This window comes from Pongo pygmaeus, chromosome 20 (assembly GCF_028885625.2).
Source record: "Pongo pygmaeus isolate AG05252 chromosome 20, NHGRI_mPonPyg2-v2.0_pri, whole genome shotgun sequence".
In the NCBI taxonomy this organism is placed as follows: Eukaryota; Metazoa; Chordata; class Mammalia; order Primates; family Hominidae; genus Pongo; species Pongo pygmaeus.
This window is the reverse complement of record NC_072393.2, coordinates 44,964,415-44,988,282: the sequence shown is the minus strand read 5'-3', so window position 1 is coordinate 44,988,282 and position 23,868 is coordinate 44,964,415. Positions and strand designations below refer to the sequence as shown.

The 23,868-nt window shown below is 50.7% G+C and overlaps 2 protein-coding genes and 1 pseudogene across 6 annotated transcripts in view; 1 reads left to right on the top strand and 2 right to left on the bottom strand.

Moving 5' to 3' along the window:
• SUPT5H (SPT5 homolog, DSIF elongation factor subunit) overlaps window positions 1-5,327 on the bottom strand; it is a 32,028-nt gene extending 26,701 nt beyond the window's left edge. The window contains exons 1-2 of one of the 3 annotated variants that reach the window (XM_054462698.2): window positions 4,361-5,327; window positions 4,023-4,176 (exon numbers count right to left, since the gene is read on the bottom strand). In XM_054462698.2, coding sequence (XP_054318673.1) covers window positions 4,023-4,097 — 75 coding nt within the window. In that variant the 5' untranslated portion in view covers window positions 4,098-4,176; window positions 4,361-5,327. The remainder of the gene's footprint in view (window positions 1-4,022; window positions 4,177-4,360) is intronic. The other 2 variants (XM_054462699.2, XM_054462701.2) reach the window with 2 other exon arrangements.
• Window positions 5,328-8,466: 3,139 nt separating this feature from the next.
• LOC129019663 (uncharacterized) lies at window positions 8,467-10,482 on the bottom strand (annotated as a pseudogene).
• Window positions 10,483-13,126: 2,644 nt separating this feature from the next.
• On the top strand, window positions 13,127-16,955 carry RPS16 (ribosomal protein S16). 3 transcript variants are annotated; one of them, XM_054462697.2, is made up of 6 exons: window positions 13,127-13,213; window positions 13,805-14,192; window positions 14,332-14,433; window positions 16,401-16,497; window positions 16,593-16,640; window positions 16,744-16,955. In XM_054462697.2, exons 2-6 carry the CDS (start codon window positions 14,145-14,147, stop codon window positions 16,887-16,889), a joined length of 441 nt encoding a protein of 146 aa, XP_054318672.1. In that variant the 5' UTR covers window positions 13,127-13,213; window positions 13,805-14,144; the 3' UTR covers window positions 16,890-16,955. The 3 variants fall into 3 exon arrangements, with proteins under 3 accessions (XP_054318672.1, XP_063514756.1, XP_054318671.2); XM_063658686.1 differs by lacking the exon at window positions 13,127-13,213 and having other exon boundaries at window positions 13,688-14,192; XM_054462696.2 differs by lacking the exon at window positions 13,127-13,213 and having other exon boundaries at window positions 14,040-14,192; window positions 16,401-16,640.
• The last annotated feature ends 6,913 nt before the right edge of the window (window positions 16,956-23,868 follow it).

Below are 23,868 nucleotides of genomic sequence, written 5' to 3'. Positions count from 1 at the left end.
AGTGAGACCCTGTCTCAAAAAAAAAAAGGCCAAGCGTGGTGGCTCATGCCTGTAATCCCAGCACTTTGGGAGGCCAAGGTAGGCGATCACTTGAGGTCAGGAGTTCTGAGACCAGCCTGGCCAACATGGTGAAACCCCATCTCTACCAAAAATATAAAAATCAGCCAGGTGTGGTGGTGCACCTCTGTAATCCCAGCTACTCAGGAAGCTGAGAGAGAACTGCTTGACCGTGAGGTGGAGGCTGCAATGAGCCGAGATCGTGCCACTGCACTCCAGCCTGGTGACAGAGCAAGACACCAAGACAAAAAAAAAAAAAAAAAAAAAACAAACCAAACCAACCTTCCTCCTCCAGGCAGCCATCCCCGCCCCCTCTCCCCCAGGCAGAGTCAGGCACATCCTCTATGCTCACAATTCTCTGGGCTCCCTCCATCACAGCCCTGACCACTGTGAGCCTCCCAATAATAGGGCCCAATCCATCTCAGGCACTGCTGGGTCCCCCAACATCACCCAGCCCAAGGCCAAGCACAGAAGACTTCAGAAATATTTGCTTAACACAAATCTCGACTAGCCCACAATGAAACACATTTTAACAACCCAAACTATGACAGGACCACAGGCTGATTTCTAGGAACCTTGTCATCAGTTCCCCTCTGCCAGGTCCCAGAGATGCCTCTTTCCAAACCTGGCTCCTCCCTCCCAGTGGAGGATGCCCCCACCACTCTCTGCATCACCTCAGGGCTTGGATGTGCTCTCACCGTCCTCAACATCCCCTGCAGTAACTGTGTATCTATAAAACTTCCACTGCTCTGAGACTGAGATCTCCGTAAGGGAGACTGTGACCCCAACATGACAAGTCAAGGAACATTTGTTTTTTGTTTTTTTGAGACAGAGTCTCGCTCTGTCTCCCAGGCTGGAGTGCAGTGGCAAGATCTCTGCTCACTGCAAGCTCTGTCTCCTGCATTCACGCCATTCTCCTGCCTCAGCCTCCCAAGTAGCGGGGACTACAGGCACCCACCACCACGCCCGGCTAATTTTTTGTATTTTTAGTAGAGACGGGGTTTCACCGTATTAGCCAGGATGGTCTCAATCTCCTGACCTCGTGATCCACCCGCCTCAGACTCCCAAAGTGCTGGGATTACAGGCGTGAGCCACCGCGCCCGGCCAGAACATTTGTTGAATGAATAAATGAACAGGTTACTGGAGCCATGATGGGTGAACCAGCAGCTCCCCTCAAAAGTAGCTCATTATTTGCCATCCCTACCTGTCTAGCCACAGAACCCTGTCCTTCAAGGACCATGTCACCATTTGGCTGTCTGAAAAGGCCATCCAGTCCTGTCCCTGGCAGTGGGGACAGGCCTCACAGTGCCCTCTTGCCTCACCTCGTAACTGAAGAGGAGCCAGCGGCGGCAGGGGGGGTCAAGTATGGTGTAGTGTTGGGGAAGTGAGACTAGTACAGTGCAAACGAGGATGTCCCAGACAGGAAATGGAACTGGGGATCTTGGTCTCATTTCCACGAGACTTTAACCACCAAGCAGTGTCTCCAAGCCATGAATCAGAGACCAAAAATCCAGTGCTACAGCTTAGAGAAAAGGCCCTCCTTGTCACTCTCCCACCACAGCATCCCAATTTCTCCAACTCTTCACTGCAAGCCTGGAAACCAGGCACTCTCCAAAGGTCACAACAAAGATTGGCAATCAAATGTCCACAGAGGATAAGCAGGCAACATAAGTGACTGGGACAAGTCACCCGAAACACACAGCACTCTCCGTCTACCAAACGTTTTCCAGAACACAGCCACATGAAATCTTTTCCTTTTCTTCACTCTGCCACAAGGCAAGCAAGAGGACAAATGCCAACTAACTTATCCCGGGAACTGGAGAAAACTCCCAGCTGTAAGTAGGGCAGCCACTCATCAAGCAAATGGCTGCTCTGCAGAACAACTCTGGGTCCCAGGGTGCCAGCTCCTTCCATTTTCCCAGAAAAAGAAATCTTAATCTTTATGTTAAATCTCCCTCACAAGCATTGGCAACTAATTTAAAAGCCAATTTAAGTTTCTGTGCATCAAACAAGGGATCTATAATCACCCTGTCATCTGTTTACTGGTTTGTGATTGCTACCTACTAAATGTCAACTCCAAAAAAGCAAAGATTTCCTACCAGACACCAGAAGTAAGTTCCACCAGAAGTAAGTGGAACACAGTAGTAGATGCAAACACTGATTTGTTCAACAAACGAATAAAACAAAAATAAGTTTAAAAGGTGGATAATGGGCTTGGTGCAGTGGCTCACACCTGTAATCCCAGCACTTTGGGAGGCCAAGGAGGGTGGATCACCTGAGGTCAGGAGTTCAAGACCAGCCTGGCCAACACGGTGAAACCCCGTCTCTACTAAAAATACAGAAATTAGCCTGATGTGGTGGTGCATGCCTGTAATCCCAGCTACTCGGGAGGCTGAGGTTGCAGTGGGCTGAGATCATGCCACTGCACTCCAGCCTGTGCAACCTAGTGAGATGCTGTCTCAAAAAAAAAAAAAAAAGGATAATGGCAAATAAAAGAACATTTGAAATCAGAAATGCCCCAGGAAATGTTGGTTTTTTGGTTCCTGGAACAGAGGTACACAACAGACCCAAAGCCAGAGTGGTCCTTTCAAAACATTAGGTCACATCTTCCACTTGCTCAAACTTTTTCGTGGTTTCATTTTACTCAGTTAAGACCAAATTCCTTACCACAGCCTTCAAGATCCTACATGACTTGGCTCTCATAAATTCTTTGTTGCACTCACTCTGATCCAACCAAAGTAGACCCCCTTTTTTTAGGGGGTGGTGGGGAAACAAAGTCTCACTCTGTCACCCAGGCTGCAGTGCAGTGGCACCATCACAGCTCACTGCACCTTCACCTTCTGGCTTAAGCGATCTTCCCACCTCGGCCTCCCAAGTAGCTGGGACTACAGAAGCGTGCCACCAAGCTCAGCTAATATTTTTATAAGACGGAGTCTTGCTCGTCGCCCAGGCTGCAGTGCAGTGGCACAATCTCAGCTCACCACAATCTCCACCTCCCTGGTTCAAGCGATTCTCAGCTTCAGCCTTCCAAGTAGCTGGGATTACAGGTGGGCGCCACCATGCCAAGCTAATTTTTTTGTATTTTTAGTAGAGACGAGGTTTCACCATGTTGACCAGGCTGGTCTTGAATTCCTGACCTCAGGTGCTCCACTGTCTTGGCCTCCCAAAGTGCTGAGATTACAGGTGTGAGCCACCAAACCCGGCCTCAGCTAATTTTTTTAAGATTTTTGTAGAGACAGGGTCCCGTTGTGTTACCCAGATTGCCCTCGAACTTCTGGGCTCAAGGGATCCTCCCAGCTTGGCCTCTCAAATCCTCGTCAATCCTTGAATACGGCAGACACACTCCCATCTTTGCACCGGCTGGTCCCCCTCACTGTAACACTCCACTACCAGCTAACCACGACTCACTCCCTCACCTCCAACAAGTTTTTGCTCAAATGTCACCCCTCAGACTCATGCTGATGACCCTATTTCAAGAGCAACCAGGACTCTCCATTCCCCTTTTCTGTTCTCCTTTTCTCCAGAGTACCTTCCAGCTTACTATATAGTTTATTCCTTGGCTATATTTATTTACATTCCCGAAGGCAGACATTTTTAAAATCTTTTTGTTTACTGGTGTATCCTAAGAGCAAAGAATTGCGCCTGGTACACAGTAGGCACTACAAATATAGTTATGGAATGACTAGACGTAACCAAAAAAAATTAATGCTAAGTGCTTACTATATGCACACAAAGTAAACTTGAAAAACATCACCTGTTATCTCACTGGACCTGACCCATTACTGGCCTCCAGAACCTGTCCCTTTGCTTGACTTGGACTTGCCTAATTCTCTACCTCTTGCGACAATCTGGGAGTTCCCAGAAGCCAGAGCCCTCTGTGAACCCCTCGAGCCTCCCACAGGGGCCTTTCTGCCCGGAGTCCTGTCCCCAGACGCAATGTCTCCCCCAGCGCCCCAGCCACAGACCTCGGCCTCCTCGCCGTCACTGCTGCGCTCGCTGTCCTCCTCCTCGGAAAAGTTGCTGTCCTCGCTGTCCGACATCTTCCGCTGCTGCTGGGAAAGACAGCAGCTGTGGCGCGTCCCACAATCCTGCGCTTCACCCCGAGCCTCAGTTTCCCCGCTGGTTCCCCGGGAGAAGAAAACCCCTTAGCGCGCTTCCGGCAGGCTCGTTTTGGCAATCGCGAACTGGAGTGCGGACCCCCTCCTACGCCACATGCTAGACCTCCCAAGTTTCTGAATCTGTTCTCTACACCTCCCCAGCCCCCGGCGACCCCCGGAACTGCCACCTCTGCACACGCACTTACCTCTCGGGCTCCACCTCCGCCTTCGGTACCAGCTGCTGTTCGCACGACGCCTGACTGGGGCTGACGGGTCTCTCGCGAGAACCTACCCGTTGACCTCGCCTAACACGAGATTTCCGGGGCTGGCACGGGCGACGCACTTCCAGGTCGCCATCTTAAAAGAGGCAGGGCTGGCCTAGGCGGAGTGCGGGGCCGACATCTGCGGAGGGTCACCAGGGGAAAGATTTTTTTTTTTTACCCGCCGGCTCGGCGACGAGGCTGAAACTCATGTTTGAATTTAGTGAGCCGTTTGTTCGTTAGTCCAGAACACTAGCGCGGTAGGCCAAGCCCCGAGGAGGCGGCGAATCAGCGAATAGCAAATTACAAAAGAAACCAGGCTTTATCTCCTAAGCCCTCTAAAGCATCCCCAGGAGATACCTATCCCCATTTTGGAGAGAACGCTGAAGCTCAGAACTCAGTGGAAAGCGGCAGACCCAAGCCTCCTCGCCAAGTCTGAGTGACCGTGAAGCCCTGGTTTTTCTTTTTTTACTTTTTTTTTTTTTTTTTTTTTTGTAGAGTCAGGCTGTTGCCCAGCCTGGTCTCAAACTCAAACTCAAAAGCCATCCTCCGGCCTCGTCCTGCCAAAGTGCTGAGATCACAGGCATAACCTGCCGCCCCCGGCCCAAGTCCCTATTTTTCTTTCCAGGCTCCCTAAGTTCATTTAAAGGCGAATTTATCTATTAGTAATGACGGCTGACGAGTGGTGGCAGAGTGGATAGGTGTAATGGAGAGATGAAAAATGAACCTTCGCCTGTAATCCCAGCGCTTTGGGAGGCTGAGGCGGGAGGATCACCTGTGGCCAGGAATTTGAGACCAGCATGGGCAACAAATTGAGACCCCATGTATCCAATTTTTGTGTTGTTTTTTTTTTCATGTGGTGTGGTGGCGTGTGCCTGCGGTCCCTGCTACTCCAAAGACTAAGGTGGGAGGATCACTTGAACCCATGTTGAGGCTTCAGTGAGCTATGATTGCACCACTGCACTCCAGACTGGGTAATAGAGACCCTGTCTCTAAAAAAAAAAAATTAAAACTTAAATTTTAAAAAATTGAAAAATTAACCTGATAGGGGAAAGTTTAAAAATCAGAAGCCTATGTCAGGCACGGTGGCTCATGCCTGTAATCCCAACACATTGGGAGGCCGAGGCGGGCAGATTACCTGAGGTCAGGAGTTGGAAACCAGTCTGGCCAACATGGTGAAACCCCGTCTCTACTAAAAATACAAAAAAATTAGCCGGGTGTGGTGGCATGCGCCTGTGATTCTAGCTACTCGGGAGGCTGAGGCAGGAGAATGGCGTGAACCCAGGAGGCGGAGCTTGCAGTGAACCGAGATCGCGCCACTGCACTCCAGCCTGGGCGAGAGTGAGACTCAGTACCCCCCCCCCCCCAAAAAAAAAAAGCCTCAGGACACATTGGTAAAATTTCTCACATAAGTATGACACACCTGGGCCGGGCGTGGTGGCTTATGCCTGTAATCCCAGCACTTTGGGAGGCCGAGGCGGGCGGATCACGAGGTCAGGAGATCGAGACCATCCTGGCTAACATGGTGAAACCCCGTCTCTACTAAAAATACAAAAAAATTAGCTGGGCATGGTAGCGGATGCCTGTAGTCCCAGCTACTCGGGAGGCTGAGGCAGGAGAATGGCGTGAACCCAGGAGGCGGAGCTTGCAGTGAGCCGAGATCGCGCCACTGCACTCTAGCCTGGGCGAGAGCGAGACTCTTGTCTCAAAAAAAAAAAAAAAGTATGACACACCTGGATTCAATTTACCTAAGCTTGATATACCTACTTAGTTACTGGGGAATGGGGTGCAGCTATGATGGAAGCAGGCAGTGAATATACCTGAAGGTGCGTGTGTCTCCCCAAAAGCACACACTCCCAAATCCAGCAATCCCAAATTGAGTCCAAGATAGATTGGGGAGGGGCTGAGCACTCTGTCTAAAGGTGTTTCCCCTTCCTTAAGCTTGGTTCTTTTAAATAGCAACTCTTGAAAATAGGATTCTTGGCCGGGCGCGGTGGCTCACGCCAGTAATCCCAGCACTTTGGGAGGCCGAGGCAGGCGGATCACGAGGTCAGGAGATCAAGACCATCCTGGCTAACACGGTGAAACCCCATCTCTACTAAAAATACAAAAAAAAAATTAGCCGGGCGCGGTGGCAGGCGCCTGTAGTCCCAGCTACACGGAAGGCTGAGGCAGGAGAATGGCGTGAACCCCGGAGGTGGAGCTTGCAGTGAGCCGAGATCATGCTACTGCACTCCAGCCTGGGCAACAAAGCTAGACTCCATCTCAAAAAAAGAAAACAGGATTATCGGCCGGGCGCGGTGGCTCACGCCTGTAATCCCAGCACTTTGGGAGGCCAAGGCAGGTAGATCACGAAGTCAGGAGTTCAAGACCAGCCTGGCCAACATGGTGAAACCCCATCTCTACTAAAAATACAAAAAAAAAAAAAAAAATAGCCAGGTGTGGTGGTGCACGCCTGTAATCCCAGCTACTTGGGAGGGTGAGGCAGGAGAATCACTTGAACCAGGGAGGTGAAGGTTGCAGTGAGCAGAGATCACACCACTGCACTCCAGCCTGGGTGACAGAGTGAGACTCCGTCTCAAAAGAAAAACAAATTTTGGCACACCCATCCATGCAACAGAATAGTAACGACTACCAATACACCCATGAATGAATCTCCAAAACATTATGCTGAGTGAAAGGAGCCAGACATTAGGAGATGTCCAGCATGATTCCATTCATATGAAACTCCAGAGCAAGCAAAACAAACCTATACAGACAATGCAGATTAGTGGATGTCTGGGGCTGGAGAGGGAGGTGAAAATTGACTGGGAAGAGAGATAAGGAATGTTTTGGGGTGATGGAAATGTGGCCATCCAGTCCACCAGCCAGTGCACTCCAGCCTGGGTGACAAAGGGAGACTCTGTCTCAAAAAAAAAAAAAAAAAAAGTCAGGTGTGGTGGCTCATGCCTATAATCCCAGCACTTTGGGAGGCCGAGGGGGGAGGATCCCTTGAGCCCAGGAGTTCAAGATTAGCCTGGGCAATAAAGGGTAACCCCATCTCTACAAAAAATACAAAAATTAGCTGAGTGTGGTGGCATGCGCCTATCTATAGCCCTAGCTACTTGGGGGGCTGAGGTGGGAGAGTCACTTGAGCCTGAAAGATCGAGCCTGCAATGAGTTTTGATCATGCCACTGCACTCCAGCCTGGGCGACAGAGTGAGACCCTGTCTCAAAAAAATATATGGACAAATGCCAAGTATAGCCTGTGCAGCATAGTGAAACACTGTCTCTAAATAATAATAATAATAATAATAATATAGATGCTCAGGCTCCACCAGAGACCAATTATCAAATTATCTGGGTTGGGGTCTGGCCATCAGTATTACTCGAAAGTTCTCCAAGTGGTGGGCTGGGCACGGTGGCTCACGCCTGTAATCCCAGCACTTTGGGAGGCTGAGGTGGGCAGATCACAAGGTCAGGCGTTCGAGACCAGCCTGACTAACATTGTGAAACCCCATCTCTACTAAAAATACAAAAATTAGCCAGGTGTAGTGGCACGTGCCTGTAATCCCAGTTACTCAGGAGGCTGAGGCAGGAGAATTGCTTGAACCCGGGAGGTGGAGGTTGCAGTGAGCTGAGACCATGCCACTGCACTCTAGCCTGGGCAACAGAGTGAGACTCTGCTTCAAAAAAAGAAAAGAAAGTGTTTCAAGTGGTAATTATTTGTAGCCAGGGATGTAGGGATGTGAACCACAGGACCCTCCCTGTTCTCAAGGGATAGAGATGAGGTTAGAGAATACCTGTGCACTTCTCTGTTCCTTCTTGGAAGAAGAGAGAAGAATATCTAAAGGAGGGTGAGAATGGGGGCAGGTGGAGCAATTTATCCAACTCCCTGCCCAAGAGGTCAGAGACTTCAGATCTCACCTTACTTTCCTCCTTCTCACCTCTTCCCCTTGGCTACTAGGGCTCCAGGTGGGGTCCTCTGGCCTAGAGGGAAGAAAAGGCTTAGGGTTTGGGAGTTGGAGCTGAAGACTATTCCCTCCCTCTCTCTACCCAGCCTCTCTGGGTGTACCTGGGAGCCCATGTCCTCCAAAGCTCAGGCTGTGGTAGGATGCCGAGCACAAGCTCCCTGTAGTAACTCCAAGAGGGGGACAGGTCTCTGGGGATGTCCTTCACAGGGCAGGCAAGGGCCCTGGCTGGCCACCCACAGCCGGGACCCCAGGGGATCCAGCAGGCACTGTAGCTGGAACACAGCAGTTCCCATAGATGGTCCCTCCTCAAACCCAATCACAGACAGCTCCAACCTGAAGCAGCCTAGAGTCTCAGCAGGACACACAGTAGGGACAGAGTGACCTGGTATCTATGGGTAAGGGCATGAGTCCAAGTCCCCACTCCCAAGGTTTCTTATCTGTGGCCTGGAACAAACCCCTTCGTTCTCTGGGCCTCAGTTTCCTCATTTGTAAATAGGGCTCTGGATAATCCCAACCTTAAGGCCTGACACTATCCCATGCTGTACTTATGTGCAAGTTAGAAAAAGACACTCAGCTGGGCACAGTGGCTCATGCCTGTAATCCCAGCTCTTTTAGAGGCCAAGGCAGGAGGATCACTTGAGCCCAGGTGTCCAAGACCAGCCTGGGCAACATAGTGACACCCCATATCTACGAAAAAAAAAAAAAAAAAAAAAGGTCAGGCGCGGTGACTCACGCCTGTAATCCCAGCACTTTGGGAGGTTGAGGCAGGTGGATCACGAGGCACGAGGTCAAGAAATCAAGAACATCCTGGCCAATATGGTGAAACTCTGTCTCTACTAAAAATACAAAAATTAGCTGGGCATGGTGGCACATGCCTGTAGTCTCAGCTACTCGCTGAGACTTCTGCTGAGGCAGAAGAATTGCTTGAACCCAGGACGCAGAGGTTGCAGTGAGCAGAGATCGCGCCACTGCACTCCAGCTGGCGACAGAGCAACACTCTGTCTCAAAAAAAAAAAAAAAAAATTAGCCATTAGCTATTTGTGGTGTCACGTGCATGTGGTCCCAGCTACTCTGGAGGCTGAGGTGGGAAGATTGCTTGAGCCTAAAAGGTCGAGACTGCAGTGAGCTGTGATTGTGCCACTGCACTCCAGCGTGGGGGAGAGAGCACGACCCTGTCTCAAAACAAATAAAATAAAAAGACCTTCCTTAAGTTCCTTCTACCTTCTAAGTCTTGATTTTATTAGAACAAGATACTTTACTGCCATCTGCCGGAAGTTGGCAAATATGCAAATCTACAATGTCCAGCCTGTGAATATAGTACTGTCTTTGTAGATGTGGGATCCTTGTGCAGCGTACAATGTTCACATGCATACATGGCGGTCCTATCTATTTTATAGGATTGGTGTAAAGAGGAAATAAGCTAACATACTTAAAGCATTTAAACCAATACCTGGCACAGAGTAAGCACTATTTACATGTAGCTGTAGTCATCATCATCATTTGTTATTATATGCCTCCCTATTCTAGGTGTTGGAGACAGCAGTGAGCAAAATATATCTGTCAAGGCTAGGGGCTGGGTCAGGAGACAGTCCCACTACCTCCTCCCCACAACATATTCATGTGGTCACACAGCAACCCTCACACATGGAGACCACTGAATTCTCTCAAAACCTGCAACTGCAGAAAGAAGCGAATGCAATACTCACTGAGAGATCATCTGGGGTGTAGAGGGTGTCATCATTTTTGTTTTCCTATAGTTCAGGGGTAAGGAGAAGAATCAGATCTTGGAGGGAAAGAGGCTGACCCTTCCTCAAACACACCCCCTACCACGCCCCATCAATTGGCCCACACCTGTCTGCTGGCTCTGCTCCCCACTCACTAGTATCTTCAGAGGGCTGCAAGAAAGTAAAAACGCCCCTCCAGCAGAGGGGCGTTCCCAGGCCCTCCCAGGGCTGTACAAGCAGGAGGATGATCCACAGAAGCAACATGGGCACCTTGCTCACTCCCAGGCCTTCTCTGGTGCTTGGCCTGGGGTTCTGGAAGAGAGAGGTACAGGAAGGGGGAGCAGACTGGAAGGCTGAAGTGGGTGAGGGGAACTCCCCCTCCACCCCCCATCCCATCCCCTGCTTGCTCCACTCAAGCCACAGATAATTCCGGGAGTGTGCCCATAGAGGCTGGGGAAAGATGGTGACCCCAAAGTCGGGAGGGCTTAGGTCAGAGCGCTCCCTGACTCCCAAGCTCAGGGACGATATGAGACAGCAAATGTGTGAAGATCAATCTGGAGAGACTAGAGAACCTGAATTCCCCTGCCCAACAGGCCCTTAAGACAGTGCAGGCTAGGCCAATCGCCGTGGCTTACACATGTAATCCCAGAACCTTGGGAGGCCGAGGTGGGCGGATCACTTGAGGTAAGGAGTTCAAGACCAGCCTGGCCAACACGATGAAACCCTGTCTCTACTAAAAAATACAAAAATTAGTGGCCAGGCACAGTGGCTCACACTTGTAATCCCAGCACTTTGGGAGACCGAGGCAAGTGGATCACTTGAGGTCAGGAGTTCAAGACTAGTCTGCCCAGCATAGTGAAACCCTGTCTCTACTGAAAAATACAAAAATTAGCTGGGCATTGTGGTGCGTGCCTTTAACCCCAGCTACTCAGGAGACTGACGCAGAAGAATTGCTTGAACCCAGGAAGCTGACGTTGCAGTGAGCTGAGATCAAGCCACTGCCCTCCAGTCTGGGCAACAGAGCGAGACTCCATCTCAAAAAAAAAAAGAGAAAAATTATTAGTCAAGCGTAGTGGTGGAGGCCTGTAATCTGGGCTACTCAGGAGTCTGAAGCAGGAGAATCTGTAATCTCAGCTACTCCAGAGTCTGAAGCAGGAGAATCGCTTGAACCGGGGAGGCAGAGGTTGCAGTGAGCTCAGATTGCATCACTGCATTCCAGCCTAGGTGACACAGAGAGACTCTATCTCAATTAAAAAAAAAAAAAAAAAAAAAAAAAAAAAGACAGTACAGGTAGAATGTGTGCATCCTCTCATCTGCCTGCATCTTCATTGGAAAACACCTGTGCTAGCCTTTATCTGCGTCTGCAAGTGAATATTTGAGGTCTCTGCTCTCCTATTTATTTATTTTTGAGACAGAGTTTATTTATTTGTTTATTTATTTATTTTTGAGACAGAGTCTTGCTCTGTCGCCCAGCCCGGGGTGCAGTGGCGCCATCTCAGCTCACTGCAACCTCCGCTTCCCGGGTTCAAGCAGTTCTCCTGCCTCAGCCTCCCTTGTAGCTGGGATAAAGGCACCTGCCACCATGCCCAGCTGATTTTTATATTTTTAGTAGAGGCGGGGTTTCACCATGTTGGCCAGGCTGGTCTTGAATCCTGGGCTTGAGTGATCCTCCTGCCTTGGCCTCCCAAAGTGCTGAGATTATAGGTGTGAGCCACTGCACCTGGCCTCTGTCTCAAGTATTTTGGAAACATCATGCCTGCCTTTTATCTCTTTTTTGTTCGAGGGTTGGCCTCTCTGCCTCTAAATGTCACTGGGCTTGTTTTGGGGGTCCATCTCTTGACTGTCCTGGTTTCTCCCTTTTCTCCTACTCTTCTCCCTTGGCCTTTCATCTTTCTCTCCTTCTCCACTTGTGCCTACATTTCTTTGGGCTGTGTCTGTGTCCCTCCAGGTCAGCCTCTGGGTACTTCCTTCCTCCCTCCCCACAGCCCCTCTCCCCGCTCACCCTTTTAGAGCTGGACTCTGGGCTGGATTTTCCCTCTGGCCCCAGACCTGCCCTCCAGTGTCTCCCTGTCTCCACCCTCTTTGGCAAGGTGCGCCACCACGCCCTTTTGAACCTTGGATCCCAGGCCCTGTACTGCCAGAGAAACTGAGGCAACTGTGGGCTTCCTGTAGCTCTGAGAGACGAACCTCTTTGTTGGGGAGACTCTTGATGGGGTGAATCTGCCGGGGAACCAGAGGACAACCCAATCCTGGGGTTCCTCAGGTGGGGTTGGGGGACTGGGGATGGAGAATTCTGTGGGGAGGAGGCCTAAGTGGAGGGTCATTTCGGGGAGATGAAAAAGATGACTGGGAGATTCTGGAGAAAGAGATTCTAGGGGCCGGACGCGGTGGCTCACACCTGTAATCCCAGCACTTTGGGAGGTTAAGATGAGTGGATCACTTGAGGTCAGGAGTTGGAGACCGGTCAGTCTGGCCAATATTGTGAAACCCCGTCTCTACTAAAAATACAAAAATTAGCCGGGCGTGGTGGTGCATGCCTGTAATCTCAGCTACTCAAGAGGCTGAAGCAGGAGAATCGCCTTAACCCGGGAGGCAGAGGTTGCAGTGAGCAGAGATCACGCCACTGCACTCCAGCCTGGGCGACAGAGCAGGACTCTGTCTCAAAAAAAAAGAGAGAGATTCGGCCGGGCGTGGTGGCTCACGCCTGTAATCCCAGGACTCTGGAAGGCCGAGGCGGATCACATCAACTGAGGTCAGGAGTTCGAGACCAGCCTGGCCAACATGATGAAACCCCATTTCTACTAAAAATACAAAAAATGACCAGGGCGTGGTGGTGGACGCCTGTAATTCCAGCTACTCGGGAGCCTAAGGCAGGAGAATCTCTTGAACCCGGGAGGCGGAGGTTGCAGTGAGACGAGATCGCACCACTGCACTCCAGCCTGGGCAACAAGAGCGAAACTCCGTCTCAAAAAAAAAAAAAGAGATTCTAGGGTGGGGACCCGGAAGAGGTGAATTCTCGGGGGAGGGTCTCTTAGGAGACGGGGATTCTAAGGGAAGGAGAACTCAGGGAAGGCAGTTGCTGGGAAGAGGAGTCTCGGAAGGGAAATAAATTCAGGAAAAAGGTAGATTTTGAGGGACGGCTCTCTGAGAGAGAAGTTTTTGTGGATTTGCGGGGCGGGGTGTTCTGGGAAAGGGGGATTTGCCGGGAAAGGGGGATTTGCCAGGAAAGGGAGATTCTGGAGGAGGGAGATTCTAGGGGTACTGGGTCCTGACAAAAAGATTCTGGGAAGGGTGACTGAGGGGACGAGGACCGAATGGAGGGAGATTCAGGGAAAAGGGGGGTCTAAGTTGAGCACTCTTAAGAGGGACATTTGGGGTTGGCCTTCTGAGAGAAGGATGGGAAACATTCTGGGAAGAGAAGACTGAAAGGACATTCTGGTGAAAGGGAGATTTTGAGGGGAGGGGGCTCTGAGGGGAAAAGGATTCTGGGAGAGGATCCCCAAGGAGGGGGATTCTAGGAAGGATAGGATTCTGGAAGTCCTGAATCTTGAGAATCCAGCCAGATTTCTTGCAGTAGATTCCAAAGGGAAGATTCTGATGCGGGGGATTCGGGTAGGAGGGAGTCCAGAGGGGAGAAAGATTACAGGTGGTGGGAGGGTGGGAACTGATTTAAAGAAAGGGCGAAGGGAGATTATTAAAGAGCCAAAATGCAGAGAAGAGCAGCGGCAATCGACGACTGAGGAGGACGCGAAGCACTTTCCGCGGCGTTCCCTTCAGTCCGTACACGACACTCCCAGGCCCCGCCCCTTCCGCCGAGAGAGCCCGCCACTTCCGCCTCTCAGGGCCCGCCGGCTCTGAGCTCCTAAGGGTCTTCCCGCCGCTGACCAGACGCCCCGCCCGTTAGCCGCAACAGAAGCCGTAAAGCTCTCTCCCGTCGTGACGCAGCGCTCAAAGCGCCTGCGCAGACCCTGAAAAGCGGCCAGTGTGGCCCCTCGTTTTCCTTTTCCGGTTGCAGCGCCGCGCGGTGAGGTTCTCTCGTCCACGTTCGCAGCCATGCCGTCCAAGGGCCCGCTGCAGTCGGTGCAGGTCTTCGGACGCAAGGTGAGCCAGACGCCGGATGGGAAGGGGAGGGGAAAGAGAAGGGCAGGGTCTGGGAGAGGCCAGTGGGCAGGAATCTAGGGAGCAACATGGGAGCTGGAGCCGGAGCTCACGGGGCCCCTGTTTCTCTTGTATCTTATAGAAGACAGCCACAGCTGTGGCGCACTGCAAACGCGGCAATGGTCTCATCAAGGTGAACGGGCGGCCCCTGGAGATGATTGAGCCGCGCACGCTACAGTACAAGGTGCTGGGATCGGGCACCGGCGTTGAGTGAATGGAGAACTCTTGGAGACAGAGATGTTGTAGCTCTTGAAAGCTGAGGGGGCTGGTATCAGCAACGGGATGTTTAGAAGTTGTATTGGGTGTAGAAAAGTGGGGTATTTGGCGATAGAGCTGGGCTTGGGGTTCAGAAGATGTAAAAGCTGAGATGGGGGTGTTGAAGATTAAGGGGTTGCTTTGAAAACTGGGATGTTAGGAAGCTCACCTAACTGGGGTGGGGGGACCCAAAGGGTGAAGGGACACCGGCTTCGTAGCTTTATTTTCATAAGGATCAATGTTTTGATCCTGATAAACCCCAAGTGTCTAAAGCAGCGTTTAGACATTGTAAGTGCTCAGTAAGTATTAAAGTAGCTTGAATTTGAGTCTGTTTATTTTTTATTTTATTTATTTGTCTTGAGAGGGAGTCTCGCTCTATCACCCAGGCTGGAGTGCAGTGGCGCGATGTCGGATCACTACAATCTCCGCCCTATGGGTTCAAACAGTTCTCCTGCCTCAGCCTCCCGGGTGGTTGTGACTACAGGCGCACGCCACCAAGCCCGGCCAGTTTTTGTATTTTCAGCAGAGACGGGGTTTCACCGTGTTGGCCAAGCTGGTCTAGAACTCATTATCTCAGGTGATCCACCAGCCTCAGCCTCCCAAAGTGCTGAGATTACAGGCGTCAGCCACCGTGCGCGGCCGAATTTGGGTCTGTTTAAATGCTTGCTTGTAAAAAGGGTTCCTCTGTTCCCCTTTTGGGACTCTCAATTTCTTTGGCTCAGAATGGAAAGAAACCAGAGTCTGATTTCTGCCCCTTCTGAACTCTCTACTACTTGTAAAAGAAATCATGTCTACATTGCAGGGTCAGTTAAAAAATTTTTTTTGAGTTATAAGATTCTTTTTTAAGAACAGTATCTTGCTGTCACCTACCCTGGAGTGCAGTAGCACAATCCTAATGAACTGCAGCTTTAAACTCCTGAGTTGGAGATCCTCCCACCTCAGCCTTTCGGTTGCCAAGACTGCAGGCACATCACGCCTGGCTCATTTGAGAAATATTTTTTTGTAGACATGGGGTCTCACTTTGTTGTCCAGGCTGGTCCTTGGTCTCAAGTGATCCTTCTGCCTGGACTGGGATTACAGGTGTGATCACCATGCCTGGCCTAGAATTTAATAAAAATTCTGAGATTTCCTTTGTGTAGCAGATGTTGAATGTTACTGTTTTAGGCTGTCACTGTATTTGAAGGATTTGTATGTGTACCCTCTGTTGAGTTTTGGGGACATAGCAGTGATCCAGATGACTTCAGGTCTTGCCTTCATGAACTTGCCAGCCTAGTTGGGGAGAAGGACTGGGCCCAATACCAGAAGCTGATCAAAAGTGGTCAGAACTGGGGAAGGAGACCTGTGAGCTGAAAGCAGGTAGAGGAAGTATCCAGACAGAGGCACTGGTAAAAGACCTAGAGCTGGGAAGGGTCTAGGGACCAGGGACAGGTTGTATTGTAATTTTGGAAATCTGTGAGGCTCAAAGAAAGGGCAGAGAGCTCAGGTGGGAAATAGAAAAGGCACCTGAGCAGTCCAGGGATGGCTTTCGACTGCTTGAAACAGCCTTGGGAGTTTCAGAAGCCATTGGAATGCTCCTTACTGTTCAGCCTTCTAAGAACCGGTCTTAGAGATAGGGTGTCTGAGGTCCAGTGAGGGACACAAGTAGGAGGGAGCCCAGATCTTGTTCCCTTTACTTTGCCTATATTTCTTACACCACTTCAGCAGTCTCATATCTGGCTTTTTTAACTTTCCTCTTCTCTGGGTCTGTAGAGGGGCTTGGAGTGACACCCTGACCCCCATCCGCTAGTACTTGAAGGCCAGTGGTGGCAGAAGCCACAGAAACAAGGAGAAGCCCAGTGAGATGGCTAAGCTGCCCAGCATGTAACTTAAATCCCTGTTCATTCCCCATTCCTTTAGCTGCTGGAGCCAGTTCTGCTTCTTGGCAAGGAGCGATTTGCTGGTGTAGACATCCGTGTCCGTGTGAAGGGTGGTGGTCACGTGGCCCAGATTTATGGTGAGTCCCAGGAACTGAGCGCATGGGGGAGGTGGCTCTGGGAAGGAGGCCTTCACAGAGCTCCTGTATCCTTTAATTGTGTGTCTTCCTCACAGCTATCCGTCAGTCCATCTCCAAAGCCCTGGTGGCCTATTACCAGAAATGTGAGTGAGCATGGGTCCTTCCCGTGAGGTAGGTGGGTGTGTGGGGATCAAGTCAAGGATTCTGTGTGATTATCTAAATCCTCATCTCTGCCCTTCTTGCCAGATGTGGATGAGGCTTCCAAGAAGGAGATCAAAGACATCCTCATCCAGTATGACCGGACCCTGCTGGTAGCTGATCCTCGTCGCTGCGAGTCCAAAAAGTTTGGAGGCCCTGGTGCCCGTGCTCGCTACCAGAAATCCTACCGATAAGCCCATCATGACTCAAAATTCACCTGTATAATAAACAGTTTTTGAGGGATTTTAAAGTTTCAAGAACTGTGTGTGGCCTTATGTGTTGGTATTGGATGTTTAACCAGATAGAAATCAGTAAACATCCTGGACCTATTGCCAGTCTGGATTTTGACCCTCCCCAGAAGTGGTTGAGCGGGGCTTGGTGTGGGTGGGTGGAGGCAGAAGGCAGGGGGTCTCTGTCTCTACACCTCCAGTAGAGTCCAGTGTGCAGGCAAAGCTGAGATGGCAGTTGTTTGGGGCCATTAGTGGCTGCAGACCTTGGCGGATATATGGCTCATCCTTGTGGGTGTCTATTTTTCTCAATCCCAGCCTCCCAAATAGCTTGGATTACAGGTACCCACCACCACGCCATGCTAATTTTGTATTTTTAGTATCAATGGATTTTTCCATATTGGTCGGGCCGGTCTCAAACTTCTGACCTCAAGTGATCCTCCTGCCTCAGCTTTCCAATGTGTCCAGGTTACAGGTGTGAGCTACCATGCCTAGCCAATAATCTTTAATACAAAGAAAACAAGGAGAGCCGGGCGTAGTGGCTCAGAACTGTAATCCCATCACTCTGAGAGGCCAAGGCTGGTGGATTACAAGGTCAGGAGTTAAAGAACAGCCTGGCCAAGATGGTGAAACCTCATCTCTATTAAAAATAGAAAAATTAGGCATGGAGGCTAAGGGAGAGAATTGCTTGGACAGGCGCCTGCCACCACACCCAGCTAATTTTTTTGTATTTTTTTTTTTTTAGTAGAGACAGGGTTTCACCATGTTGGCAAGGTTGGTCTTGAACTCCTGACCTCAGGTGATCACCCGCCTCGGCCTCCTAAAGTGCTGGGATTACAAGCATGAGGCACCACGCCCAGCCTAATTTTTGTATTTTTAGTAGAGGTGGGGTTTCACCATGTTGGCAAGGCTGGTCTTGAACTCCTAACCTCAAGTGATCCTCCCGCCACAGCCTCCCAAAGTGCTGGGATTACAGGCATGAGCCACCCTGCAGGGCCCAAAGTGGCATTTTGGACAGGCAACTGGGCTGTGGAAGACCCTAGGGTCTTTTTTTTATTTATTTTTATTTATTTTTCTTTTTTTTGAGATGGAGTTTTGCTCTTGTAGCCCTGGCTGGAGTGCGATGGCTTGATCTTGGCTCACCGCAACCTCTGCCTCCCGGGTTCAAGCAATTTTCCTGTCTCAGCCTCCCGAGTAGCTGGGATTACAGGCGCCTGCCACTTCGCCCAGCTAATTTTTCTCTTTTTAGTAGAGACGGGGTTTCACCACGTTGGCCAGGCTGGTCTGGAACTCCTGACCTCAGGTAATCTACCCGCCTTGGCCTCCCAAAGAGCTGGGATTACAAGCATGAGCCGCCGCACCTGGCCTTTTTTTTTTTTTTTTTGAGAAAGAGTCTTGCTCTGTCACCCAGGCTGGAGTGTAGCTGCACGATCTCAGCTCACTGCAACCTCTGCCTTCTGGGTTCAAGCAATTCTGCCTCAGCCTCCTGAGTAGCTGGGACTACAGGCAAGTGCCACCACACCTGACTGATTTTTGTATTTTTAGTAGAGACATGGGTTTCACTATGTTATCCAGGCTGATCTTGAACTCCTGACCTCAGGTGATCCCCCTGCCTTGGCCTCTCAAAGTGCTGGGATTAACAGGCGTGAGCCACCGAGCCCGACCTAGAGCCCAGGTTCTTGACTACTAGTTTAGGTTGTCACAGATCTGCTCAAGAGGCCCCATCTCTACCCTGTGGCCCATCAATATGAGGAGCTAAGAAGTCAGGGCGGCCGCTTGTGGGAAAAGCACAGGAGGCTGTGGGACTCAAGCGGCGCCTGACAGCCTGGAGGAGTCAGGTGGACTCCTTGAGGGAGAGGACATGGGAACCAGGGTCTGCTGGCCAGTAGGAAGAGTAGCCAGGGAGACCATGTCTGTGATTAGTTGTTTTCGGGTGTCTATGGCCTCAACTTGCTCTTTCGCTTCCCTTGAACACCTGTGCTGGGCCATGTGCTCGTCATGGGGCACTGAGTGACCACAGCCCTCTTCCCCCTCCCAAGGAGTCACAAATGACGCAAGGGTTGCTGCCGGTGCTGGAAGAGGAGTTGGGCTTCAAAGCACAGTGCATCCTCAGTGTCTTGTATAGGTGCTTGGAAACAGACTTAAACAAAACAAGCAGATCCTGTAATAACAGTCCTTTAAACAAACGTTTCCTTATACGTCGTTTCGCTTAAGGTCACGGTTTCCCAGAACCTATTGATGACGTTAAGTGAGGACTTGGTTGAGTGGCTAATGACTCATAGGAAGCGAGTGAACTTCATTGTTTGGGGAGCGCAGATATCTCTACTTCCTAGTTCCAGCCTCTGCAGCCAATAGGGAAGTCCCGCACCTAAATGCTCCGGGGGAATGTTTTACAACTTGAGATTTTCTGTCCACTTGCCCATTTTCTATGTATCTGCCCTAGTCAATACAGTAGCCAGTGCTCAGAAGCCATGTATGGCTACCAAGCGGGGCTGCACAGATTAGAACATTTCCGTCATCAAGGAAGGTTATATGGGACAGCAGGGACACAGGATACATAAAACGAGTGGGGGGCTGGGCCCGGTGGCTCACGCCTGTAATCCCAGCACTTTGGGAGGCCAAGGCAGGTGGATGGCTTGAGGTCAGGAGTTCGAGACCAGCCTTGCTAGCATGGCGAAACCCGGTCTCTACTAAAAATACAAAAAAAAAAAAAAAAAAAGGCCAGGCGTGATGGTGGGTGCCTGTAGTCCCAGCTATTTGGGAGGCTGAGGCAGGAGAATGGCTTGAACCTGGGAGGCAGAGGTTGCAGCGAACTGAGATCGCACCACTGCACTCTGGCCTGGACAACAGAGCAAGACTCTGCCTCAAAAAAAAAAAAAATGCCGGGCATGGTGGCTCATGTCTGTAATCGCAGTACTTTGGGAGGCCGAAGTGGGTGGATCACCTGAGGTCAGGAGTTGGAGACCAGCCTGACCAATATGGTGAAAGCCTGTCTTTACCAAAAATACAAAAATTATCTGGGTATGGTGGCGTGCGCCTGTAGTCCCAGCTACTCAGGAGGCTGAGACAGGAAAATTGCTTGAACCCTGGAGGTAGAGGTTGCAGTGAGCTGAGACCTCGCCGCTGCACTCCAACCTGAGCCACAGAGCAAGGACCCGTCTCAAAAAAAAAAAAAAAAAAAAAAAAAAAGGCCAGGCATGGTGGCTCATGCCTGTAATCCCAGCACTTTAGGATGCCGAGGCGGGTGGCTCATGAGGTCTGGAGTTTGAGACCAGCCTGGCCAACATGGTGAAACCCTGTTTCTACCAAAAATACAAAAAAATTAGCTGGGCATGGTGGCGCTTGCCTGCAATCCCAGCTACTTGGGAGGCTGAGGCAGGAGAATCACTTAAACCCCAGAGGCAGAGGTTGCAGTGAGCCAAGATTGTGCCACTGCACTCCTGGGCAACAGAGAGAGACTCCGTCTCAAATAAATAAATAAAATAAAAAGTAAAGGAGTGGGGGTCCGGGCGCAGCGACTCATTCTTGTAATCCCAGCACTTTGGGAGACAGAGGCAGGCAGATCACTTGAGGTCAGGAGTTCGAGACCAGCCTGGCCAACATGGTGAAACCCCGTCTCTACTAAAAGTACAAAATTAGCTGAGCATGGAGGCATGTGCCTGTAGTCCCAGCTACTCTGGAGACTGAGGCAGGAGAATCGCTTGAACCCAGGAGGTAGAGGTTGCAGTGAGCCGACATTGTGCCACTGCACTCCAGCTCTGGGTGACAGAGCAAGACTCCTCCTCAAAAAAAAAAAAGAAAAGTAAAGGAGTGGGGTTCATGGAGCATCAGGTAGGTGGTTGTTGGAGGTATCCACATCCCTGTGAGGTTGGTGACACAGGATGAGAAAACTACCCTAGTGGCAAAATGTTTTGCAGCTCGCCAAGTTTTGCATTGCAGCCAGAGTTAACTCGGGTTAACTGGTTTAGCTGGCATTAACCTAAATGTCCCAGAGAGCACAGCAGGCACCATCCTTATCCTTTCAGAGCCTGATTTAGCTGTAGCTCTGAGGAGGACTGAGCTCGGAACCAAGGTAGGACAGCAGGAAAGGTATTCCTGAGGAGGCGACGGAGCTGGGGCTGGGAAGCAGCAGTAGGAGTTGGGCGGGAGGGAGGAATGGAATTCACAGACGCCAGGAGGAGGGGTGGAGGCAAGCCTGGCGCCCATGGTTTTCCCAGGGGGTCCAGAGACCCCCTTATTGAGGCTCCTGGCTCTTTCCCAGAGGCACAGCTGGGACACATCTGGACTGGAAAGGGGCTTGCCTCTGCTTCCCAGCTCCAGGCCTTGGAGTAGACAGGCCCCTTCTCCCTCCCTGCCTCCTCAAATACCGGGAATTCCGACGCCACTGGGAGGCCAGGCCAGGCTGAGAACTTTCCTTCAGCCGGGAATGTGCAGCTGGGGCGGAGGAGGGGAGCGTCGGCCGCGGTCCTGACCTTGGGGAGGCTGCAGTGGAGTGGATCACTCCAGGCTGAGGAGTTCACCTCCATCGCCACGGGGCCCCCGGACACAGCCTCGGCCCTGAAGTACAGTAGCCAGTCAATAAACAGTAAGTGAGCAGAAGCCAGCAGCTAATATTTATTGAGCCAGGCCCTGTGCTGGCAACTGTACTCAGCTAATTATCAGAATCCCCTGAGGTGTGCACAGCACCAGGCCACAAGCCTCATGCGGGCAAGGCAGTGTTCTGTCATGTATCCCCACTGGCAAGAACAGCACCTGGCACAGGACAGGCACATTTATTTATGTATTTTATTTTATTTTTTTGAGACAGAGTTTTGCTCGTCTCCCAGGCTGGAGTCTAGTGGCACAATCTCGGTTCACTGCAACCTCCACCTCCCAGGTTCAAGTGATTCTCCTGCCTCAGCCTCCTGAGTAGCTGGGATTACAGGCGCCCACCACCACGCCCAGCTAATTTTTTGTATTTTTAGTAGAGATGGGATTTCACCATGTTGGCCAGGCTGGTGTGGTCTCGAACTCCTCACCTCAAGTGATCCACCTGCCTCGGCCTCACAAAATGTTGGGATTACAGGCGTGAGCCACCGCACCTGGCCAGGACAGGCAAATTTAATGGTAGATTTAAGCCAAGCTGTGTGGATTCTCAGTGCTGCACCTTCCTAGCTGTGTGACTAGGCAAATCCCTTAGCCTCTCTTTGCCCACCTCAGTTTCCTCACCTCTAGACTGAGGATTAAAAAACATGCTCACTTGCATATTAGGAATGTTATGAGGACAGTGAACGAGCTTATATAAAGTGGCTGTAATGCTCATAGTATGTGCTTAGTACCCAGTAAATCTCAGCTTATTTGCTGTTCACTGATTGCTAAAAATTCAGATTCCTGGGCAGGGTATGGTAGCTCACGCCTGTAATCCCAACACTTTGGGAGGCCAAGGTGGGCGGATCACCTGAGGTCAGGAGTTCAAGACCACTATGGCCTGGCCAATATGGCGAAATCCCGTCTCCACTACAAAATACAAAAAGTAGCTGGGCATGATGGTGGGCGCCTGCAATCCCAGCTAGAGGCAGGAGAATCACTTGAACCTGGGAGGCAGAGGTTGCAGTGAGCTGAGATCGCGCTATTGAACTCCAGCCTGGGCAACAAGAGGGAAACCCCGTCTTAAAAAAAAAAAAAAAAATTCAGATTCCCAGCCAGGAATGGTGGCTCATGCCTGTAATGCCAGCACTTCGGGAGGCCGAGGTGGGCGGATCACGAGGTCAGGAGATCGAGACCATCCTGGCTAACACGGTGAAACCCTGTCTCTACTAAAAATACCAAAAAAATTAGTCGGGCGTGGTGGCAGGCGCCTGTGGTCCCAGCTACTCGGGAGGCTGAGGCAGGAGAATGGCGTGAACCCAGGAGGCGGAGCTTGCAGTGAGCCAAGATCGTGCCACTGCACTCCAGCCTGGGCGACAGAGCGAGACTGTCTCAAAAACAAAACAAAACAAAAAAACAATAACAAAAAATTAGCTGGGCATGGTGGTGCACGCCTATAATCCCAGCTATGTCGGGAGGCTGAGGCATGAGAATTGCTTGAACCCAGGAGGTGGAGGTTGCAATTAGCCAAGATTGTGCCACTGCACTCAAGCCTGGGTGACAGAGTGAGACTTTATCTCAAAAAAAAAAAAAAAAAGAAAAAAAAATCAGATTCCCAAGCTCCTCCTGCCCTGGGGGTCCTGATTCAATAGGTTGGGACTAGATACTGGGGGATCTATGATTTGAATGATGCTCCTAAGCAAGTCAGAGGTTCAAACATGTTTGGGAAGTGGAAGGATATGCTCCCTAAATCTTTCAATGATCCCAGGAGGGAATTACTGTTGTCTTCATTTTGTAGATGAGAAAACTGGCTCAGAGGGAGGACCCACACCAAATAAGATGGGACTTGAATTCATAGCCAGGACACCAGGGTGCTTCAGAGAATCCTAGGGGAGCTTACATAAATAATGTGCTAAAGCACAAGAGGCTAAGTATTTGATAAAGTAGCTAATATCATCACCAAAGAAACTACTTAAATTGTGCCTCTCAGTGGGCATACCACTGCTGGAACAAGGGGGCAGACAGAACCTAACAGAAAAGCCTTTTGTCTCCACGACGTGAATTATTTTGCTGGGGGAGGGAGCATGTGGATGAATTGTAGAGGCTGCAAACTGCGGGGAGGAGTGAAGGGATCTGAGGTATGTGAGTGGGCACAAGAACTGGGATATTCATGAGGAACTGGCGGGAAGGATGCCAAGGGAAATCAGACAGACGTGGGACAGACTTATCCCAGAGCCCCAAAATTGATCTCCCCTGTATCAGCATGGAATTGTCTCTGAAGTATCATAGTACTAAGACCGAGAAGAGTCCAGTGAGGGAGGGATGGGGTATGTCGATGGATTGGGAGATGGCTGGGTGAATATGTATGGATGGCAAAATG

Excerpts from the sequence above, each read along its gene's own strand:
- RPS16 (XM_054462696.2), top strand. The coding sequence starts at position 14,145 with ATGCCGTCCAAGGGCCCGCTGCAGTCGGTGCAGGTCTTCGGACGCAAG. Across the intron at positions 14,193-14,331 it reads TGCAGGTCTTCGGACGCAAG|AAGACAGCCACAGCTGTGGC; the intron begins GTGAGCCAGACG and ends TGTATCTTATAG. Across the intron at positions 16,641-16,743 it reads GGTGGCCTATTACCAGAAAT|ATGTGGATGAGGCTTCCAAG; the intron begins GTGAGTGAGCAT and ends CCTTCTTGCCAG.